This window comes from Coregonus clupeaformis, unplaced genomic scaffold (genome assembly GCF_020615455.1).
Source record: "Coregonus clupeaformis isolate EN_2021a unplaced genomic scaffold, ASM2061545v1 scaf0751, whole genome shotgun sequence".
Taxonomy (NCBI): domain Eukaryota; kingdom Metazoa; phylum Chordata; class Actinopteri; order Salmoniformes; family Salmonidae; genus Coregonus; species Coregonus clupeaformis.
In genome coordinates this window covers 170,001-187,840 of record NW_025534206.1, presented here as the reverse complement: position 1 = coordinate 187,840, position 17,840 = coordinate 170,001, and the positions used below count along the sequence as shown (strand labels likewise).

Here is a 17,840-nt window from a genome sequence, read left to right as displayed (position 1 = left end):
CTGTGTCGTTGCTGTGAAAGAGAACGTTCTCAGTCAATTCACCCAGTATAAAAAGGTAAACTACGAAATAATGATAGCTACTTTGTCCTGTATCCCTTCTCTACCCCCACTCTTGCCTTCTCTACCGCTGTAGGCTGGCGTGCGTGTGCCACTGTCTCCACTACTTCAGGAGGTTGTTGGAAACCATCTTCATTCATCGGTTCTCCGATGGCACCTTGCCACTGCACACCATCATGAGGGTACGTTCCACCTAACTCAAACCTGGTACATCACCTAAAACATTTGGGAATTCAGCAGTTGTTTACATGTAGCTCAACTGGTCAACGATCAAAGTTTAATTATAAGATAATGTGACTTACCTGGCTAAACACTTGTGAATGTTCATCCTAAAACGGAATTAAAACTTAATCAGGCAAAATAAGCTGATAGATAGATGCTAGCAATGGCCATTTTTAATTAGGTGATGATCTTCCCCCATGTATCGAAACATCTGATCAGGGAGGGAGGGAGGGAGGGAGGGAGGGAGGGAGGAATGGAGGGGGGAGGGAGGGAGGGAGGTCCACACAAAACATGAAACATGACATAATACAGAACATTAATAGACAAGAACAGCTCAACGACAGAACCACATACATTTTTAAACGGCACACATATCAATACATACACACAAAATATCTAGGTCAAATAGGAGAGAGGCGTTGTGCCATGAGGTGTTGCTTTATCTGTTTTTCTAAACCAGGTTTGCTGTTCATTTGAACAGTTTGAGATGGAAGGGAGTTCCATGCAATAATGGCTCTATATAATACTGTAAACTTTCTTTAATTTGTTCTGGATTTGGGGACTGTGAAAAGACCCCTGGTGGCATGTCTGGTGGGGTAAGTGTGTGTGTCAGAGCTGTGTGTAAGTTGACTATGCAAACAATTTGGAATTTTTAACACATTGTTTCTTATAAAAAAGAAGAAGTGATGCAGTCAGTCTCTCCTCAACTCTTAGCCAAGAGTGACTGGCATGCATAGTATTTATATCAGCCCTCTGATTACAATGAAGAGCAAGACGTGCTGCTCTGTTCTGGGCCAGCTGCATCTTAACTAGGTCTTTCCTTGCAGCACTCGACCACACGACTGGACAATAATCAAGATAAGATAAAACTAGAGACTGCAGGACTTGGTTTTTGGAGTGTGGTGTCAAAAAAGCAAAGCATCTCTTTATTACGGGCAGACCTCTCTGAATCCACAATATGGCAGAGGTTGAAAAGCCATAAAACATATGTTTTCTCAACAACAGGTTATGGTCAATAATATCAAAGGCTGCACTGAAATCTAACAATACAGCTCCCAAAATCTTCTTATTATCAATTTCTTTCAACCAATCATCAGCCATTTGTGTCAGTGCAGTACATGTTGAGTGCCCTTCTCCATAAGCATGCTGAAAGTCTGTTGTCAAATTGTTTACAGAGAAATAGCATTGTATTTGGTCAAACACAATTTTGTCCAGTAGTTTGCTAAGAGCTGGCAGCAAGCTGATAGGTCTGCTGTTAGAACCAGTAACGGGTAGTGGAATGACTTTAGCTTTCCTCAACACTCGCTACCGAGTTCCAAACTGCCTCTGGAAGCAACGTCAGCACAAGAACTGTTCGTCGGGAGCTTCATGAAATGTGTTTCCATGGCCGAGCAGCCGCACACAAGCCTAATATTAGCATGCGCAATGCCAAGCGTCGGCTGGAGTGGTGTAAAGCTCGCTGCCATTGGACTCTGGAGCAGTGTAAACTGCTGACTGCGAGCCAGGCCTAATCGCCCAACATCAGTGCCCGACCTCACTGATGCTCTTGTGGCTGAATGGAAGCAAGTCCCCGCAGCAATGTTCCAACATCTAGTGGAAAGCCTTACCAGAAGAGTGGAGGCTGTTATAGCAGCAAAAGGGGGGGACCAACTCCATATTAACGCCCATGATTTTGGAATGAGATGTTCGACGAGCAGGTGTCCACATACTTTTGGTCATGTAGTGTATATAGCATTCATGTCTCTTCTATAGATGTTATATCATTGTATTGCTACTGCTGTATCATCAAAGGAATTATCTAATTGAGTCTCATAAATGGCTAATATATGAACGTTATCTGATGTTTCATAAACCTTCATTCTAAGGCTACAAATATTAAAATGGGCTATTTTCAGCCCTTTCCTGGGTAGTTTATCAGAGATAGACACAGTGTGCTGTGGGGTTGAAGCTACGAACCCATAGGCTTGGCTCTCTCATCCCTTCCAGGCTTTTTGGGAGGGAGGGTGGACAATGAGCCTGTCATAGCGGATGTAAGCGATGTCCCCACGCGCTCTGGCAGCTTTCATGGCCGGGGATATTTTTCTTCAGGATAGTCCTCGTTTAGGAAGATGTACGTTCCTCTCAAGTTCTTTCCAGAACAGCTACCTTGTCCTTGAGCCTCACGAACTTGACCACTATCAGCCTGGGCCTGTCAACTGGGCCGGTGGTGGATTTTCCAATCCTGTGGTCGCGCTCCACATCAATCTTCCTGTGGTCCATCTTCAGTTTCTCCCAGATCAGGAGGGAGGGGTAGAGGGAGAGTGAGAAAGAAGCAGGGAGGGGGAGGGAGGAAGGGAGGAAGGGAGGGAGGGAGGGAGGGAGGGAGGGAGGGAGGGAGGGAGGGAGGGAGGGAGGGAGGGAGGGAGGGAGTGATTGGGAGGGAGGGATTGGGAGGGAGGGAGGGAGGGAGGGAGGCTTATCTGAGGCATCATTTCTGAATAATCTCTTCGTAGGGCCCATGGGTCACGAGCTCTCTTCCTCCACAAACTAATCCTCGACCTCTCATCACCAAGCTTAAATTCCCTATGAACCAATTATCTTGGACTGACTGTTGAAAACAAACACATCCGATTCTTTAAAGGCCTGAGTTTGCATTAATTTGGCCATATGGCATCTGCAAGGAGAGCTACGAAATATGCACAATATTCTATTCTAGATTTTCTATACTATATTATTCTATACTATACTATACTATACTATACTATACTATACTATACTATACTATACTATACTATACTATACTATTATATACTATACTATTATATTCTATACTATTCTATACTATACTATTATATTCTATACTATTCTATATTATTCTATACTATACTATACTATACTATTCTATTCTATTCTATACTATTATATGATATTCCATACTATTCTATTCCATTCCATTCTATTATAAACGAATATATTCCATACTATTCTATTCTATTCTATTATATACTAATATATTCCATACTATTCCATTGTATTCTATTCCATTCTATTTCTATTCTATTCTATTCCATTCTATACTATTCCATTCCATTCTATACTATTCCATTCTATTCTATTCCATTCTATACTATTCCATTCCATTCTATACTATTCCATTCTATTCTATTCCATTCTATACTATTCCATTCCATTCCCGCTACTCAGAACTGCCTGTACTACTGGGGGTTTGCTGCTTGGCTAGCCTACTACATCAACCACCCCCTCTACACTCCACCATGTGAGTACCACTGAACCAACAAATGAACGAATGGTAAGGGGAAGGTAAAAGGGGATACCTAGTCAGTTGTACAATTGAATGCATTCAACTGAAATGTGTCTTCCGCTTTTAACCCAACCCCTCTGAATCAGAGAGGTGCTGGGGGGGGGCTGCCTTAAGAATGGATGACAACTCATACAGTTGATAGATGATTCTGCTGCTTAAGGAGCTGTCTGTCTCTTACAGCGTATGGGAATCTCCAAGTCTACTCTGCGTTGGTCGTGTTTCTGGTATGTAGCCTAACGTTATATCTCCCAGCATCATCGTGTTTTCATTAAGTGAGTTCAGACAACAGAGGAAAACATTTTTCGCCATCATCTGTCTTCGGAAATGGCTTCTTTCCCCAAAATGTATTTCTTTCTTTCTTTCTTTCTTTCTTTCTTTCTTTCTTTCTTTCTTTCTTTCTTTCTTTCTTTCTTTCTTTCTTTCTTTCTTTCTTTCTTTCTTTCTTTCTTTCTTTCTTTCTTTCTTTCTTTCTTTCTTTCTTTCTTTCTTTCTTTCTGTCTTTCTTTCTACTCCCAGCTCTGTGAAGCTGGAAACTTCTCAATTAATTTGGCTCTCAATAACTTGGTCTGCAGTGGTGAGTTGCTTTCCAGCATCTTTGAATGTGTTGTATTGATTGCATATCCTAGAACAATGTCATAGCCAAGATAGGTAATAGGCAGCCAAGTTCTTCAAATATTTCTCACAAATTGCTAGTTGAGTCGGCAACGTCCGTGTGGTAGTTTGCCAGTTCAGTCTGCTGAGAAGCTATTTCCGTGATGATGCACTCCTTCTCACAGTTGTGTCCTGCTGCCTACCAGGTCTGAGGCCCAAGCGGATCCCTTACCCCACCAGGAACCCCTTCACATGGCTCTTCTTCTTCGTGTCGTGTCCTAACTACACCTATGAGGTAAGGTCAAAACTCACAGAGATAGATAGAGGACTCTAGTGACCAAAAGCCCATTTTAGGCTCGGCAGCGCCATTGAGGACTTTCACCATTTTGAAGTAGTCAACTAGGTGGGACTTCCTATCGGCTTAAGGAAGGATCCCATAATTCCATGCAGGTCATCCGTAGGGATCATCCAATGAACTGTACTCGTGAGGAAACATTCCATGACTGCAGGTTGCGGTAAATCCCCAACCTTGGCTTTATACCTGTTCAAACAACGCCCTCCAGGGGGGCAGTGTGCACCCTTTTCAGTTTCTTTGCCAACTCATAGACGTAGCAGAAGAAAGAAAAATGTACTTCTTCAAAATGGAGATGGCCTCAACGGCGCTACCCATACTCTCACAGACGCCATAATGGGACCGATACAATGATGCGCTATCTAAGTCTATGGTCAAACTACCAATTAGGATATTACCTTTTTCCATTTAGTCTATAATGTGATATAAACGAATGTATTCCATTTAGAGGACGCTTCTATCAGAAGCCACTTTAATACGGTCATGCATATGTTTAAGTATGGGTGGCCCCAGTGGGAATCGAACCCAAGACCCTTGGTGTTGCAAGCGCCATGCTCTATTGACTCAGTCACACAGGACAGTCTAGACTGGAGTCGCTGACCATGGGGTCACACAGGACAGTGTAGACTGGAGTCGCTGACCATGGGGTCACACAGGACAGTGTAGACTGGAGTCGCTGACCATGGGGTCACACAGGACAGTGTAGTCTGGAGTCGCTGACCATGGGGTCACACAGGACAGTGTAGACTGGAGTCGCTGACCATGGGGTCACACAGGACAGTGTAGACTGGAGTCGCTGACCATGGGGTCACACAGGACAGTCTAGACTGGAGTCGCCGACCATGGGGTCACACAGGACAGTCTAGACTGGAGTCGCTGACCATGGGGTCACACAGGACAGTGTAGACTGGAGTCGCTGACCATGGGGTCATATGCTTGTATTGTGTACACCTTCAAATAATACATATATAATAAGCGTCTATGATGTGTTCTGATTCGTCAGGTGGGGACGTGGTTGAGTTTCTCCATCATGACACAGTGTGTTCCAGGTAAAACTATATGTATTTCACCATCTCCTGTACTGTACTTAGGGAGTAAATGTTGAAGCTGCTTTACAAAAAATGCATATTTACAAACACGCATTTTCATAATACTAAGGCCTAGATTCAATCAGATCAAGCGTTAACTGGCGAAAGCCGACACCCGCACAGCTGGTGTCTTGTTAGTGTCGGAGGTGGAACTAATTTGGAGCTGTAGAATTGGTGAAAAGCTGCTCTTGTGATTATTGTCACAAAGCCACACCCGTCCCACTCGCGTAAGAAGTTCAGAATGAGAAAGTGTAGGCTGTATAAAAATATAGCCACCCGTGGGAGAAAGTGTAGACTGTATAGAAATATAGCCACCCGTGGGAGAGAGTGTAGGCTGTATAGAAATATAGCCACCCGTGGGAGAAAGTGTAGACTGTATAAAAATATAGCCACCCGTGGGAGAGAGTGTAGACTGTATAGAAATATAGCCACCCGTGGGAGAGAGTGTAGACTGTATAGAAATATAGCCACCCGTGGAAGAGAGTGTAGACTGTAAGGAAATATAGCCACCCGTGGGAGAGAGTGTAGGCTGTATAGAAATATAGCCACCCGTGGGAGAAAGTGTAGACTGTATAAAAATATAGCCACCCGTGGGAGAGAGTGTAGACTGTATAGAAATATAGCCACCCGTGGGAGAGAGTGTAGACTGTATAGAAATATAGCCACCCGTGGGAGAGAGGGTAGACTGTATAGAAATATAGCCACCCGTGGAAGAGAGTGTAGACTGTAAGGAAATATAGCCACCCGTGGGAGAGAGTGTAGACTGTATAGAAATATAGCCACCCGTGGGAGAGAGTGTAGACTGTATAGAAATATAGCCACCCGTGGGAGAGAGTGTAGACTGTAAGGAAATATAGCCACCCGTGGGAGAGAGTGTAGACTGTATAGAAATATAGCCACCCGTGGGAGAGAGGGTAGACTGTATAGAAATATAGCCACCGGTGGGAGAGAGGGTAGACTGTATAGAAATATAGCCACCCGTGGGAGAGAGTGTAGACTGTATAGAAATATAGCCACCCGTGGGAGAGAGTGTAGACTGTATAGGAAATATAGCCACCCGTGGAAGAGAGTGTAACTGTATAGAAATATAGCCACCCGTGGGAGAGAGTGTAGACTGTATAGAAATATAGCCACCCGTGGGAGAGAGGGTAGACTGTAAGGAAATATAGCCACCCGTGGAAGAGAGTGTACTGTATAGAAATATAGCCACCCGTGGGAGAGAGGGTAGACTGTATAGAAATATAGCCACCCGTGGAAGAGAGTGTACTGTATAGAAATATAGCCACCCGTGGAAGAGAGTGTAGACTGTATAGAAATATAGCCACCCGTGGGAGAGAGGGTAGACTGTATAGAAATATAGCCACCCGTGGAAGAGAGTGTACTGTATAGAAATATAGCCACCCGTGGGAGAGAGTGTAGACTGTAAGGAAATATAGATACCCGTGGGAGAGAGGGTAGACTGTAAGGAAATATAGCCACCCGTGGGAGAGTCTGTAGACTGTATTGAAATATAGCCACCCGTGGGAGAGAGAGTAGACTGTAAGGAAATATAGCCACCCGTGGGAGAGTCTGTAGACTGTATTGAAATATAGCCACCCGTGGGAGAGAGAGTAGACTGTAAGGAAATATAGCCACCCGTGGGAGAGTCTGTAGACTGTATTGAAATATAGCCACCCATGGGAGAGAGAGTAGACTGTATTGAAATATAGCCACCCGTGGGAGAGAGAGTAGACTGTAAGGAAATATAGCCACCCGTGGGAGAGTCTGTAGACTGTATTGAAATATAGCCACCCGTGGGAGAGAGAGTAGACTGTAAGGAAATATAGCCACCCGTGGGAGAGTCTGTAGACTGTATTGAAATATAGCCACCCATGGGAGAGAGAGTAGACTGTATTGAAATATAGCCACCCGTGGGAGAGAGAGTAGACTGTATTGAAATATAGCCGCCCGTGGGAGAGCGTCATGCCAGTTATTGTGCTATGTTAATAAAGGTTATGCTTGTACACTGCCAGTTCTGCAGTCTTGATAAAGACTGACATAAGCGCATCAGTCACCATTTCGTGACTCTACTGACTGTTCTGTCTCTCTTTCCACAGTGGCTCTGTTCACGTTGTTGGGCTTCATCCAGATGACTATCTGGGCACGGGGGAAACACAAGATGTACACCAGCGAGTTTACAGACTACCCTGAACTAAGATCAGCTATCATCCCTCTGTTCCTTTGAGCCTAATCCTAAATTATACCCCTGTTCCCTATTAGGGTTGCAAAATTCTGGTAACTTTCCCCAAAATTCCCAGGTTTTCCAGAAATCCCGGTTGTAAACTCCAGGATTCAGAAGGGAATCAGCAGGAAATCCGGAAAATTCTCCGACCCAGGATTTCTGGAACACCTGGGAATTTGGGGGTGAATTACCAAAATTGTGCAACCCTATTCCCTATGCTTTCTGCCAGAGCCACATAGGCCTCTTGCCAAAAGTAGTGTACTACATAGGGAATAGGGTGCTATTTGAGAAAGAACCATGGATACTCTGCAGTAAGAGAGAGCAGGAACTGGACACGCTGGTGTAGTGCAGCTATAGGGATATATGATGTGGCTCTGGCTAAAAAAAATGTGCACTACATAGGGAATATGGAGAAACAGATACCCAGTCAGAAAAGCGAGCTGTATATAAATCAGCACTGTGATTAGTCGGAATAGGGCTACCAGGCCTGTGACCTAGCGTCATCACTCAACTCCGCACCAGAGTGTACGTCTCTAGCAAAGGGTTGTGGGTTTTTACACGGACACTGTTTACGTTAGGATGAATGTACTGCAGGTGTGGAATGACACAATAGATTGGTTGATCCCTGTAGTCGTAGAGAATTGAACGTTTTTATTCACCATAATCGTTGTTGCAGCACAGCTCATGTGGGTGACAATGTGTACACTGGTACAGTAGTGCCCTTGAACCTAGCGCACTTGAAGTCTAGTGCACTTGAAGTCTAGTGCACTTGTTCCTCTGTTGAAGGACTGAGAGCCCTGTTTAGTCAAAACAGATGTTAGGCTTTTTTTCAGGGTCAGACTGTGTTTAGGTAACTATAGTATTTTATTTGTGTGATATTAATCATATTTTATTTTATTTGTTTTAATTTGTTTGTTTTGCAGTGTGTTTCTTTTTTTCCACAGTAACTGTGTTATTAATGAACCCATTTGGATTTAGCAGGGCCCTGTGTTTTGCCGGAAAAGCATGGCATCAATTGCATCAATCGAAGTTGATACACAAATCTATTCTCACTAGTAATGCTAGCTGGGACAGGGATGGGGACCTGGCAGTCTGCGAGGGCCCCCCTCTTTTGAAGGGGGGGGGGGGGTTGTGCATCAGCAGGTCGTCTCTTGTTATGTCAGTCAATCAGCAAAAACAAATTTGATTAGTAAATTAGTCTAGTCGGCCAGCTATCTGAACTTAGTAATCATGGTTGAATTACCGGCCGGGGGGCCCCCATTGATTTTGTTAGTCAGTCTCACTCAGATATCACATTTCTCTCCACCCTATGGAAAAATGTGTAGTAATTACAGGAAATTAGCTGTAAAACATCTCCTTTTTGTTCTCCGCCCCATGGCTAAATTAGTAGAATTGCATTAAATTAGTTATGAAATTGCAAAATCTTCTCTCCGCCCCATGGCAAAATGTCTAGAATTGCACGAAATTAACTCTAAAATGTAAGCACATGTGGGTATAGAGAACCGCGAGCAACTATGTCCCCCCTCATGCTGAGTTCAGATTTTTTTTTGTGGCCCCCCCACCCCCATCAAAGTTTCCCATCCCTGATCTAGGAAATGGAAGCGTTAACCATTTGCATGGTTTTCTTGTTTAGAAACAGCATTTGTGACATGTTAACTTCACAGATATCATGACATTTCAATTGACAAACAAAGACAACAACAACAAAAAACAATGACTGAAAAGAGTTGAAAACAATTCAAAAAATGGTAACAATAAATTTAAATGCGAAAGGAAAAATCATATTTTTGGGGCGGTTTGTTTTGCTACATTGTGTGCGTTGTGTTTGAATCCACCATAACAGGAGTGGTAGCCTACACCTTATCCACAAATAGGTTGTACGTGCAGGCTTTCGTTCCAGCCAAGCAGAAACTCACCTGATTCAACCAATCAACTGAGAGTTATAGTCTTCAATCGAGACTGCTTGGCTAGAACGAAAGCCTGCACCCACACAGCCCTCTGTGGATAACATTTTCTCCCTGTACTATATATTAGCTGAGCATATAAAGCTGTGCTTACTATGACTGTGATATGTGGTTGACCCACCTGGCTATCTTAAGATGAACTCACTAACTGTAAGTCGCTCTGCACAAGAGCTTCTGCTAAATGACTAAAATGTCAATGTGATTGTAAGAAAATGAATACCATCCTAAAGTGCTGAAAATGTAAATAAAATATATATACATATATATAAGCCAGGCAAGATATTGCTACATTATTTGAAAGGCTATAGAAGTTATCTAAACATTATTATTAGTTTTTGTAAATAAATGTCAGTGTAAAGGCAGCGCCACCTTGTGGTCCCATATTGATACTGCGTTAAAAATAAATAGGGAACCTTTTCTCTGTGTAGGTGTGTATTTCACAAACTACTATAAACCAAGGGGGCTGCTTCCTCTTCACTGGGTCTGATTTCACTGAACAAGGGGGGCTGCTTCCTCTTCACTGGGTCTGATTTCACTGAACAAGGGGGGCTGCTTCCTCTTCACTGGGTCTGATTTCACTGAACAAGGGGGGCTGCTTCCTCTTCACTGGGTCTGATTTCACTGAACAAGGGGGCTGCTTCCTCTTCACTGGGTCTGATTTCACTGAACAAGTGAAAGAGAAAGGACATGAGGAGAGGAAGCCACTTCAGACTATTGAGATACACCCCTGGTGTGTTTGAGGAACAATAGTAAAGCATCTGCTGTCAACCTGATGTCTGTGTCCTGCAAACATTACCTCTTGTCTTGTCTTGGGCAACCCTTTTACACAATGCACAATCAACATCTAAAAAGAAAAATATGACTTCCAAAGTCTAAGGAACATATTCCAAATATAATTAGTAAATCTAACCATAATTAATTTAAAAATGTTTTTTTAAATAATACTGCCAGTGCCTGTGCATGTCTAGATATTACAATATATTTAGTCGGTTTTCTGCATTAAAAAGTTAGACAATGCATTCTGTAGGAAGTCATATTTTCACAGATTGACTTTCAAGTTTTATTTTGTCTTCTGGTTTTTATCTTGACGGGGGAGACCTTGCGTTTCGTGGGGACATTTTGTGTTTCTTTGCGTGTGTTGACCGCTCGGGGTTGTAAGACAACGTCCTCATCCTCTCCTGCCTGCTGCTTAGCAAAGTTCACAAACACCTGGAGAACAGAGCGCGAACACCCATTACTATCAACACAATGTCAACGAAAACACCTACATTCAATAAAAGTCCTTCATCATCACTATTCGCTGCAGCTATTTCTCTCACTGCTTGCTAAGGAAGGTGCCATCAATTTGTACTCAAGGATATTCTTTATTCAAGTCTTAATCACTCATAATAAATCACCCTGACTTCAGATGTCTTTCTGGCTGTGTATGATGAGGTCACATTGCTGAGTCTACCTTAAACATTGCCGTGCTTATTACCTGTGGTCTGTGTGGTCAGTGATACAGACTAGTCCTCAATGTGGTTTCACCTTGTTGGTGCTAGTCCTTAACCCTAACCCCTAACCCTAATCTTAACACCATCCCTCTAGTTTACCTGATCTAGTGTGGTCTGTGATACAGAGTAGTCCTCTATGTTGAGTTTGTCCTTGTTGGCGACCACTAGCTGGAAGATCCTAGCCAGGGAGGAGGCGGCGATCTCATACTGCAGAGTGTTGTAGTGCTTCTCTCTCTGGACACAACCCGGGAAGCTGCTTTCCATGAAGCTCTCCGCTGGACCCAAGTCTGGAGACACGCCTGCTTTAGCTGCCTTTACCTTCATGGTCACCACATAGCCATCACCAAACCTGGAGAGGAGAGGGGGAGAGAGAGGTCACCACGCGGCCAACACCAAACCTGGAGAGGAGAGGGGGAGAGAGAGGTCACCACGTAGCCATCACCAAACCTGGAGGGGCGAGGAGAGGAGGAGAAAGGTCATGAATAGACGTACAGGTATGATTGAAGAATGAAGCAGGTGTTATTCATGGGCTTTGCTACACAGAAAGCAGCAGTTGACTACTCCATTGTCAACACCTTAATCAAATCAGCAGGCCTATATCAATATCTTGAATAATACCATATAAGTATCATGACGTTAGCTTTTAGAACCCGTGTTTTCCACTGGTCCAAGTCATTAAAGCTAGAGTCCTTAATTGAAACAATAAAAAAGCGGTCACCCTGCTTCTGTTTTGGTAAACAGCTGAGGGATGGGCCTGGAGAAATGTAACCACTCAAATTCATAGACAAAGCCATGGATGCAAGGACTGACCATCCATGATATCAAAATGAGTACCGTAGTGTTAACCATGTTGTGAGGCTATACAGTGTGTGTTTACATTGTTTACAAACATTGGAGTAAAACAAGTTTATATTTTGGGTTCTGATGGGGTACGACAGTTGAACTAAGCTCACGAGGCATTTATAAGTTACATTCTACAAGAATCAAATGGGTTAATTTATTAATTTATAAGTCCAATGATTGATGTAGCAACTAAGGATTCTAGCTTTGAAGTATTCAATAATGTGTATTTCGGATGGAATTAAGGCATTTGAATCTACCAGAGGCCACCAGAATAGAGCTCGTTCTGCAAAAAAAGATCCCGGGGGGGCATGCACCTGGCCGGCTACTTTCTCTATTTGGCTGGTTACTCCATGCACTTGAGGAAAGCACTGTGATCAGTCACTCGTTTAGATCTTGTCAAACCAGTGTGTGTTATTTTTCTTCTAATTTAATTAGAAATGATGTGATTATTGTTAAATCTTCCTCTCTTTTTTTATGGTCCTTCAAGACGGATAGGAACAATTGTCCGGGGACATGAGCAGCAGGGAAACGGTCTCTGGAGTGATGGGTATAATGAGGCCAGTGTAGGATAAGCGCCTATGTAAGAAGGAAGACAGACTTACTTGTATTTCAGGTGCTGTATGATAACAGACTTACTTGTATTTGAGGTGCTGTATGATAACATAGTTACTTGTATTTGAGGTGCTGTATGATAACAGACTTACTTGTATTTGAGGTGTTGTATGATAACAGACTTACTTGTATTTGAAGTGTTGTATGATAACAGACTTACTTGTATTTGAGGTGCTGTATGATAACAGACTTACTTGTATTTGAGGTGTTCTATGATAACAGACTTACTTGTATTTGAGGTGTTCTATGATAACAGACTTACTTGTATTTGAAGTGTTGTATGATAACAGACTTACTTGTATTTGAGGTGCTGTATGATAACAGACTTACTTGTATTTGAGGTGCTGTATGATAACAGACTTACTTGTATTTGAGGTGCTGTATGATAACAGACTTACTTGTATTTGAGGTGCTGTATGATAACAGACTTACTTGTATTTGAGGTGCTGTATGGTTCCCAGACACTTGAAGGTGCCGTTGACCATGATGGCCAAACGAGTGCACAGAGCTTCACACTCCTCCATACTGGGGAGACAGAGACAGATAAGCAGTCAATAGACATCAAACTGTCTCTTTACCACTTCAGCTTCCTTCATTCCCTCCCTCCCTCCCTCCCTCCCTCTCTCCTTCCTTCCTTCCTTCCTTCCTTCCTTCCTTCCTTCCTTCCTTCCTTCCTTCCTTCCTTCCTTCCTTCCTTCCTTCCTTCCTTCCTTCCTCCCTCCTTTCCATCCTCCCTCCCTCCCTCCCTCCCTCCCTCCCTTCCTTCCTTCCTTCCTTCCTTCCTTCCTTCCTTCCATTCCTTCCTTCCTTCCTTCCTTCCTTCCTTCCTTCCTTCCTTCCTTCCTTCCTTCCTTCCTTCCTTCCCTCCATTCATCCCTCCCTCCCTCCTTCCCTCCCTCCCTCCCTCCCTCCCTCCCTCCCTCCTTCCATCCCTCACTCCCTCCCTCCCTCCATCCCTTCATCCTTCCTTCCTTCCTTCCTTCCCTCCATCCTTCCATCTTCCTTCCCTCCTTCCTTCCCTGCCCATGTTTACCACGTTGCTGTGTCTTGGATCAACAGCAACTACACTAGTTATTGTACAGTAATCCCATTGGACTGGACTTGTTTGGGAAAGTGTTGGGGAAGGGCCTGGGTGTGGGTGTGTGGGTGGGGTACCTGTGTGATGTCAGAACCACAGCCCTCCCGTCCTGGATGACACTCATAATGGCAGTCCACAGGAACCTCCTGGAGTGGGGGTCCATACCTGTAGTGGGTTCATCCTATAGGGGGATATATACACACACACATTAACATGATGGACTGGGCCCCTATATAGCATGACTCTGAACACTAAATGTCTTATAAACACAGTGAAAACGCCTTATCGGCATTAACATATGACAGGCATTTCACAGTAGTGGCAGTCTGAGCTGAACTGTGTATACTGTATGTATAGTGTATAGTGTATAGTGTATAGTGTATATGTAGTGTATAGTGTATAGTGTGTAGTGTATAGTGTATAGTGTATAGTGTATAGTGTAGTGTATAGTGTGTAGTGTATAGTGTATAGTGTATAGTGTAGTGTATAGTGTATAGTGTAGTGTATACTGTATGTATAGTGTATAGTGTATAGTGTATAGTGTATAGTGTATAGTGTATAGTGTATATGTAGTGTATAGTGTATAGTGTATATGTAGTGTATAGTGTATAGTGTATAGTGTATAGTGTGTAGTGTATAGTGTATAGTGTATAGTGTATAGTGTATAGTGTATAGTGTATATGTAGTGTATAGTGTATAGTGTGTAGTGTATAGTGTATAGTGTATAGTGTATAGTGTATAGTGTAGTGTATAGTGTATAGTGTATAGTGTATAGTGTAGTGTATAGTGTATAGTGTAGTGTATACTGTATGTATAGTGTATAGTGTATAGTGTATAGTGTATAGTGTATAGTGTATAGTGTATATGTAGTGTATAGTGTATAGTGTGTAGTGTATAGTGTATAGTGTATAGTGTATAGTGTATAGTGTATAGTGTATAGTGTATATGTAGTGTATAGTGTATAGTGTATATGTAGTGTATATGTAGTGTATAGTGTATAGTGTATAGTGTATAGTGTGTAGTGTATAGTGTATAGTGTATAGTGTATAGTGTATAGTGTATAGTGTATATGTAGTGTATAGTGTATAGTGTGTAGTGTATAGTGTATAGTGTATAGTGTATAGTGTAGTGTGTAGTGTATAGTGTATAGTGTATAGTGTAGTGTATAGTGTATAGTGTAGTGTATACTGTATGTATAGTGTATAGTGTATAGTGTATAGTGTATAGTGTATAGTGTATAGTGTATAGTGTATATGTAGTGTATAGTGTATAGTGTGTAGTGTATAGTGTATAGTGTATAGTGTATAGTGTATAGTGTATAGTGTATATGTAGTGTATAGTGTATAGTGTATATGTAGTGTATAGTGTATAGTGTATAGTGTATAGTGTATAGTGTGTAGTGTATAGTGTATAGTGTATAGTGTATAGTGTATAGTGTATATGTAGTGTATAGTGTATAGTGTATAGTGTATAGTGTATAGTGTGTAGTGTATAGTGTATAGTGTATAGTGTATAGTGTATATGTAGTGTATAGTGTATAGTGTATAGTGTATAGTGTATAGTGTATATATAATGTACATTACCGTTCAAAAGTTTGGGGTCACTTAGAAATGTCCTTGTTTTCGAAAGAAAAGCAATTTTTCTGTTTTCAGTTTCATGGATAATTCTCGCATGGAACAGCCTTAATTTCTCGGAACAAGAATAGAATGACGAGTTTCAGAAGAAAGTTTTTTGTTTCTGGCCATTTTGAGCCTGTAATTGAACCCACAATTGCTGATGCTCCAGATACTCAACTAGTCTCAAGAAGGCCAGTTGTATTGCTTCTTTAATCAGCACAACAATTTTCAGCTGTGCTAACATAATTGCAAAAGGGTTTTCTAATGATAAACTTGGATTAGCAAACACAACGTGCCATTAGAACACAGGACTGATGGTTGCTGATAATGGGCCTCTGTACGCCTATGTAGATATTCCATAAAAAATCAGCCGTTTCCAGCTACAATAGCCATTTACAACATTAACAATGTCAACACTGTATTTCTGATCAATTTGATGTTATTTTAATGGACAAAAAAATTGCTTTTCTTTCGAAAACAAGGACATTTCTAAGTGACCCCAAACTTTTGAGCAGTAGTGTATGTATAGTGTCAAGGTATAACACTTGCAACGTTGTCTAACATTTAGCTGTCCATGCTGTCTCTGGTCTGGTTTTTAGGTATTTTTGGGGCACTGCACCAGTGGACAAATAGGATGAACATATCACCCCTACACTGTCCAAAACACAGGCCCATGTGGGAATGAATAAAGTCCCATGCCATTGGCTGACTCACCGGTATAACCAGCCAATCATAGCTGGTTGGGGAGCCTGCCCTGCCTTTTCAATGGTAGTGTTAAACACCGACTGGTTGACTCACCAGTAGAACCAGGGCTGGGCAGCCAATCATAGCGATGGCTGTGGAGAGCTTCCTCTTGTTGCCTCCGCTGTATGTTCCTGCACAGCGACCAGCATACTCTGATAGGCCCAGCTTCTGGATGCCCCACTCTGCCACCTAGTGGGGAGACAGGACAGGTGCAGGATGTCACAAACGGCAAAGGGTAAAATACAGGCATGTTAACAGAAATACATACACACACCTGAATACACACACCTGCATACACACACCTGAATACACACATAGAGTACACTCACACACACACACACACACACACACACACACACACACACACACACACACACACACACACACACACACACACACACACACACACACACACACACACACACACACACACACAACAAACACACACACAAACACACACACACACACACACACACACACACACACACACACACACACACACACACACACACACACACACAAACACACACACACACACACACACACAAACACACACACACACACACACACCGGCGGAGGAGAGGCACTCGGCCTGCTGGTCCGACTTAGGAGGCGCGCACACCACCCATCGCTTCCAATTATATTACTCGCTAATGTTCAGTCTTTGGATAACAAAGTCGACGAGCTCAGGGCAATGATTTCTTTCCAGAGAGACATCAGGGCCTGTAACATACTTTGTTTCACGGAAACATGGCTCTCTGGGGATATTCTGTTCGAAATCGGTCCAGCCAGATGGGTTCTCAGTTCATCGCGCAGACAGAAATAAAAATCTCTCCAGGAAGCAGAAGGGCGGAGGTGTGTGTTTCATGATTAACGACTCATGGTGTAATCATAGTAACATACAGGAACTCAAGTCCTTTTGTTCACCCGACCTAGAATACCTCACAATCAAATGCCGACCGTATTATCTCCCAAGAGAATTCTCTTCGGTTATAGTCACGGCCGTGTCTATCCCCCCTCAAGCCGATACCACGACGGCCCTCAAAGAACTTCACTGGACTTTATGCAAACTGGAAACCACATATCCTGAGGCTACATTTATTGTAGCCGGGGATTTTAACAAAGCAAATTTGATGACTAGGCTGCCAAAGTTCTTTCAACATATCGACTGTTGTACTCGGGCTGCTAAAAACCTCGACCATTGCTATTCTAACTTCTGGGATGGTTATAAGACACTCCCCCGCCCTCCTTTCGACAAATCTGACCACTACTCCATTTTGCTCTTCACTTCCTATAGGCAGAAACTCAAACAGGAAGTACCCGTGCTAAGGACTATTCAACGCTGGTCTGACCAATTGTAATCCACGCTTCAAGATTGTTTTGATCACGCGGACTGGGAAATGTTCCGGGTAGACGAATACACTGAAACGGTGACTGAGTTTATCAGGAAGTGCATAGGAGATGCTGTGCCCACTGTGACTATTAAAACCTACCCTAACCAGAAACTGTGGATAGATGGAAGCATTCACGCAAAACTGAAAGCGCGAACCACCGCATTTAACCATGGCAACGTGACTGGGAACATGCCAGAATACAAACAGTGTAGCTACTCACTCCACAAGGCAATTAAACTGGCAAAACATCAGTATAGAGACAAA

The 17,840-nt window shown here is 42.8% G+C and overlaps 2 protein-coding genes across 2 annotated transcripts in view; one reads left to right on the top strand and one right to left on the bottom strand.

Annotated features, from left to right (window-relative positions):
- The window catches only part of LOC121534507 (very-long-chain enoyl-CoA reductase-like), a 32,806-nt gene extending 24,658 nt beyond the window's left edge, over nt 1–8,148 (top strand). The window contains exons 5-11 of the mRNA XM_041841093.2: nt 134–239; nt 3,463–3,535; nt 3,761–3,804; nt 4,097–4,154; nt 4,378–4,466; nt 5,527–5,572; nt 7,708–8,148. Of these exons, the coding sequence (XP_041697027.2) occupies nt 134–239; nt 3,463–3,535; nt 3,761–3,804; nt 4,097–4,154; nt 4,378–4,466; nt 5,527–5,572; nt 7,708–7,835 (544 nt within the window). The 3' untranslated portion in view covers nt 7,836–8,148. The remainder of the gene's footprint in view (nt 1–133; nt 240–3,462; nt 3,536–3,760; nt 3,805–4,096; nt 4,155–4,377; nt 4,467–5,526; nt 5,573–7,707) is intronic.
- Nucleotides 8,149–8,468: 320 nt separating this feature from the next.
- Nucleotides 8,469–17,840, bottom strand: part of LOC121535698 (retinal-specific phospholipid-transporting ATPase ABCA4-like) — a 98,340-nt gene continuing 88,968 nt past the window's right edge. Inside the window, exons 48-52 of the mRNA XM_041842962.2 lie at nt 16,237–16,371; nt 13,900–14,003; nt 13,177–13,269; nt 11,389–11,638; nt 8,469–11,005 (exon numbers count right to left, since the gene is read on the bottom strand). Of these exons, the coding sequence (XP_041698896.2) occupies nt 10,850–11,005; nt 11,389–11,638; nt 13,177–13,269; nt 13,900–14,003; nt 16,237–16,371 (738 nt within the window). The 3' untranslated portion in view covers nt 8,469–10,849. The remainder of the gene's footprint in view (nt 11,006–11,388; nt 11,639–13,176; nt 13,270–13,899; nt 14,004–16,236; nt 16,372–17,840) is intronic.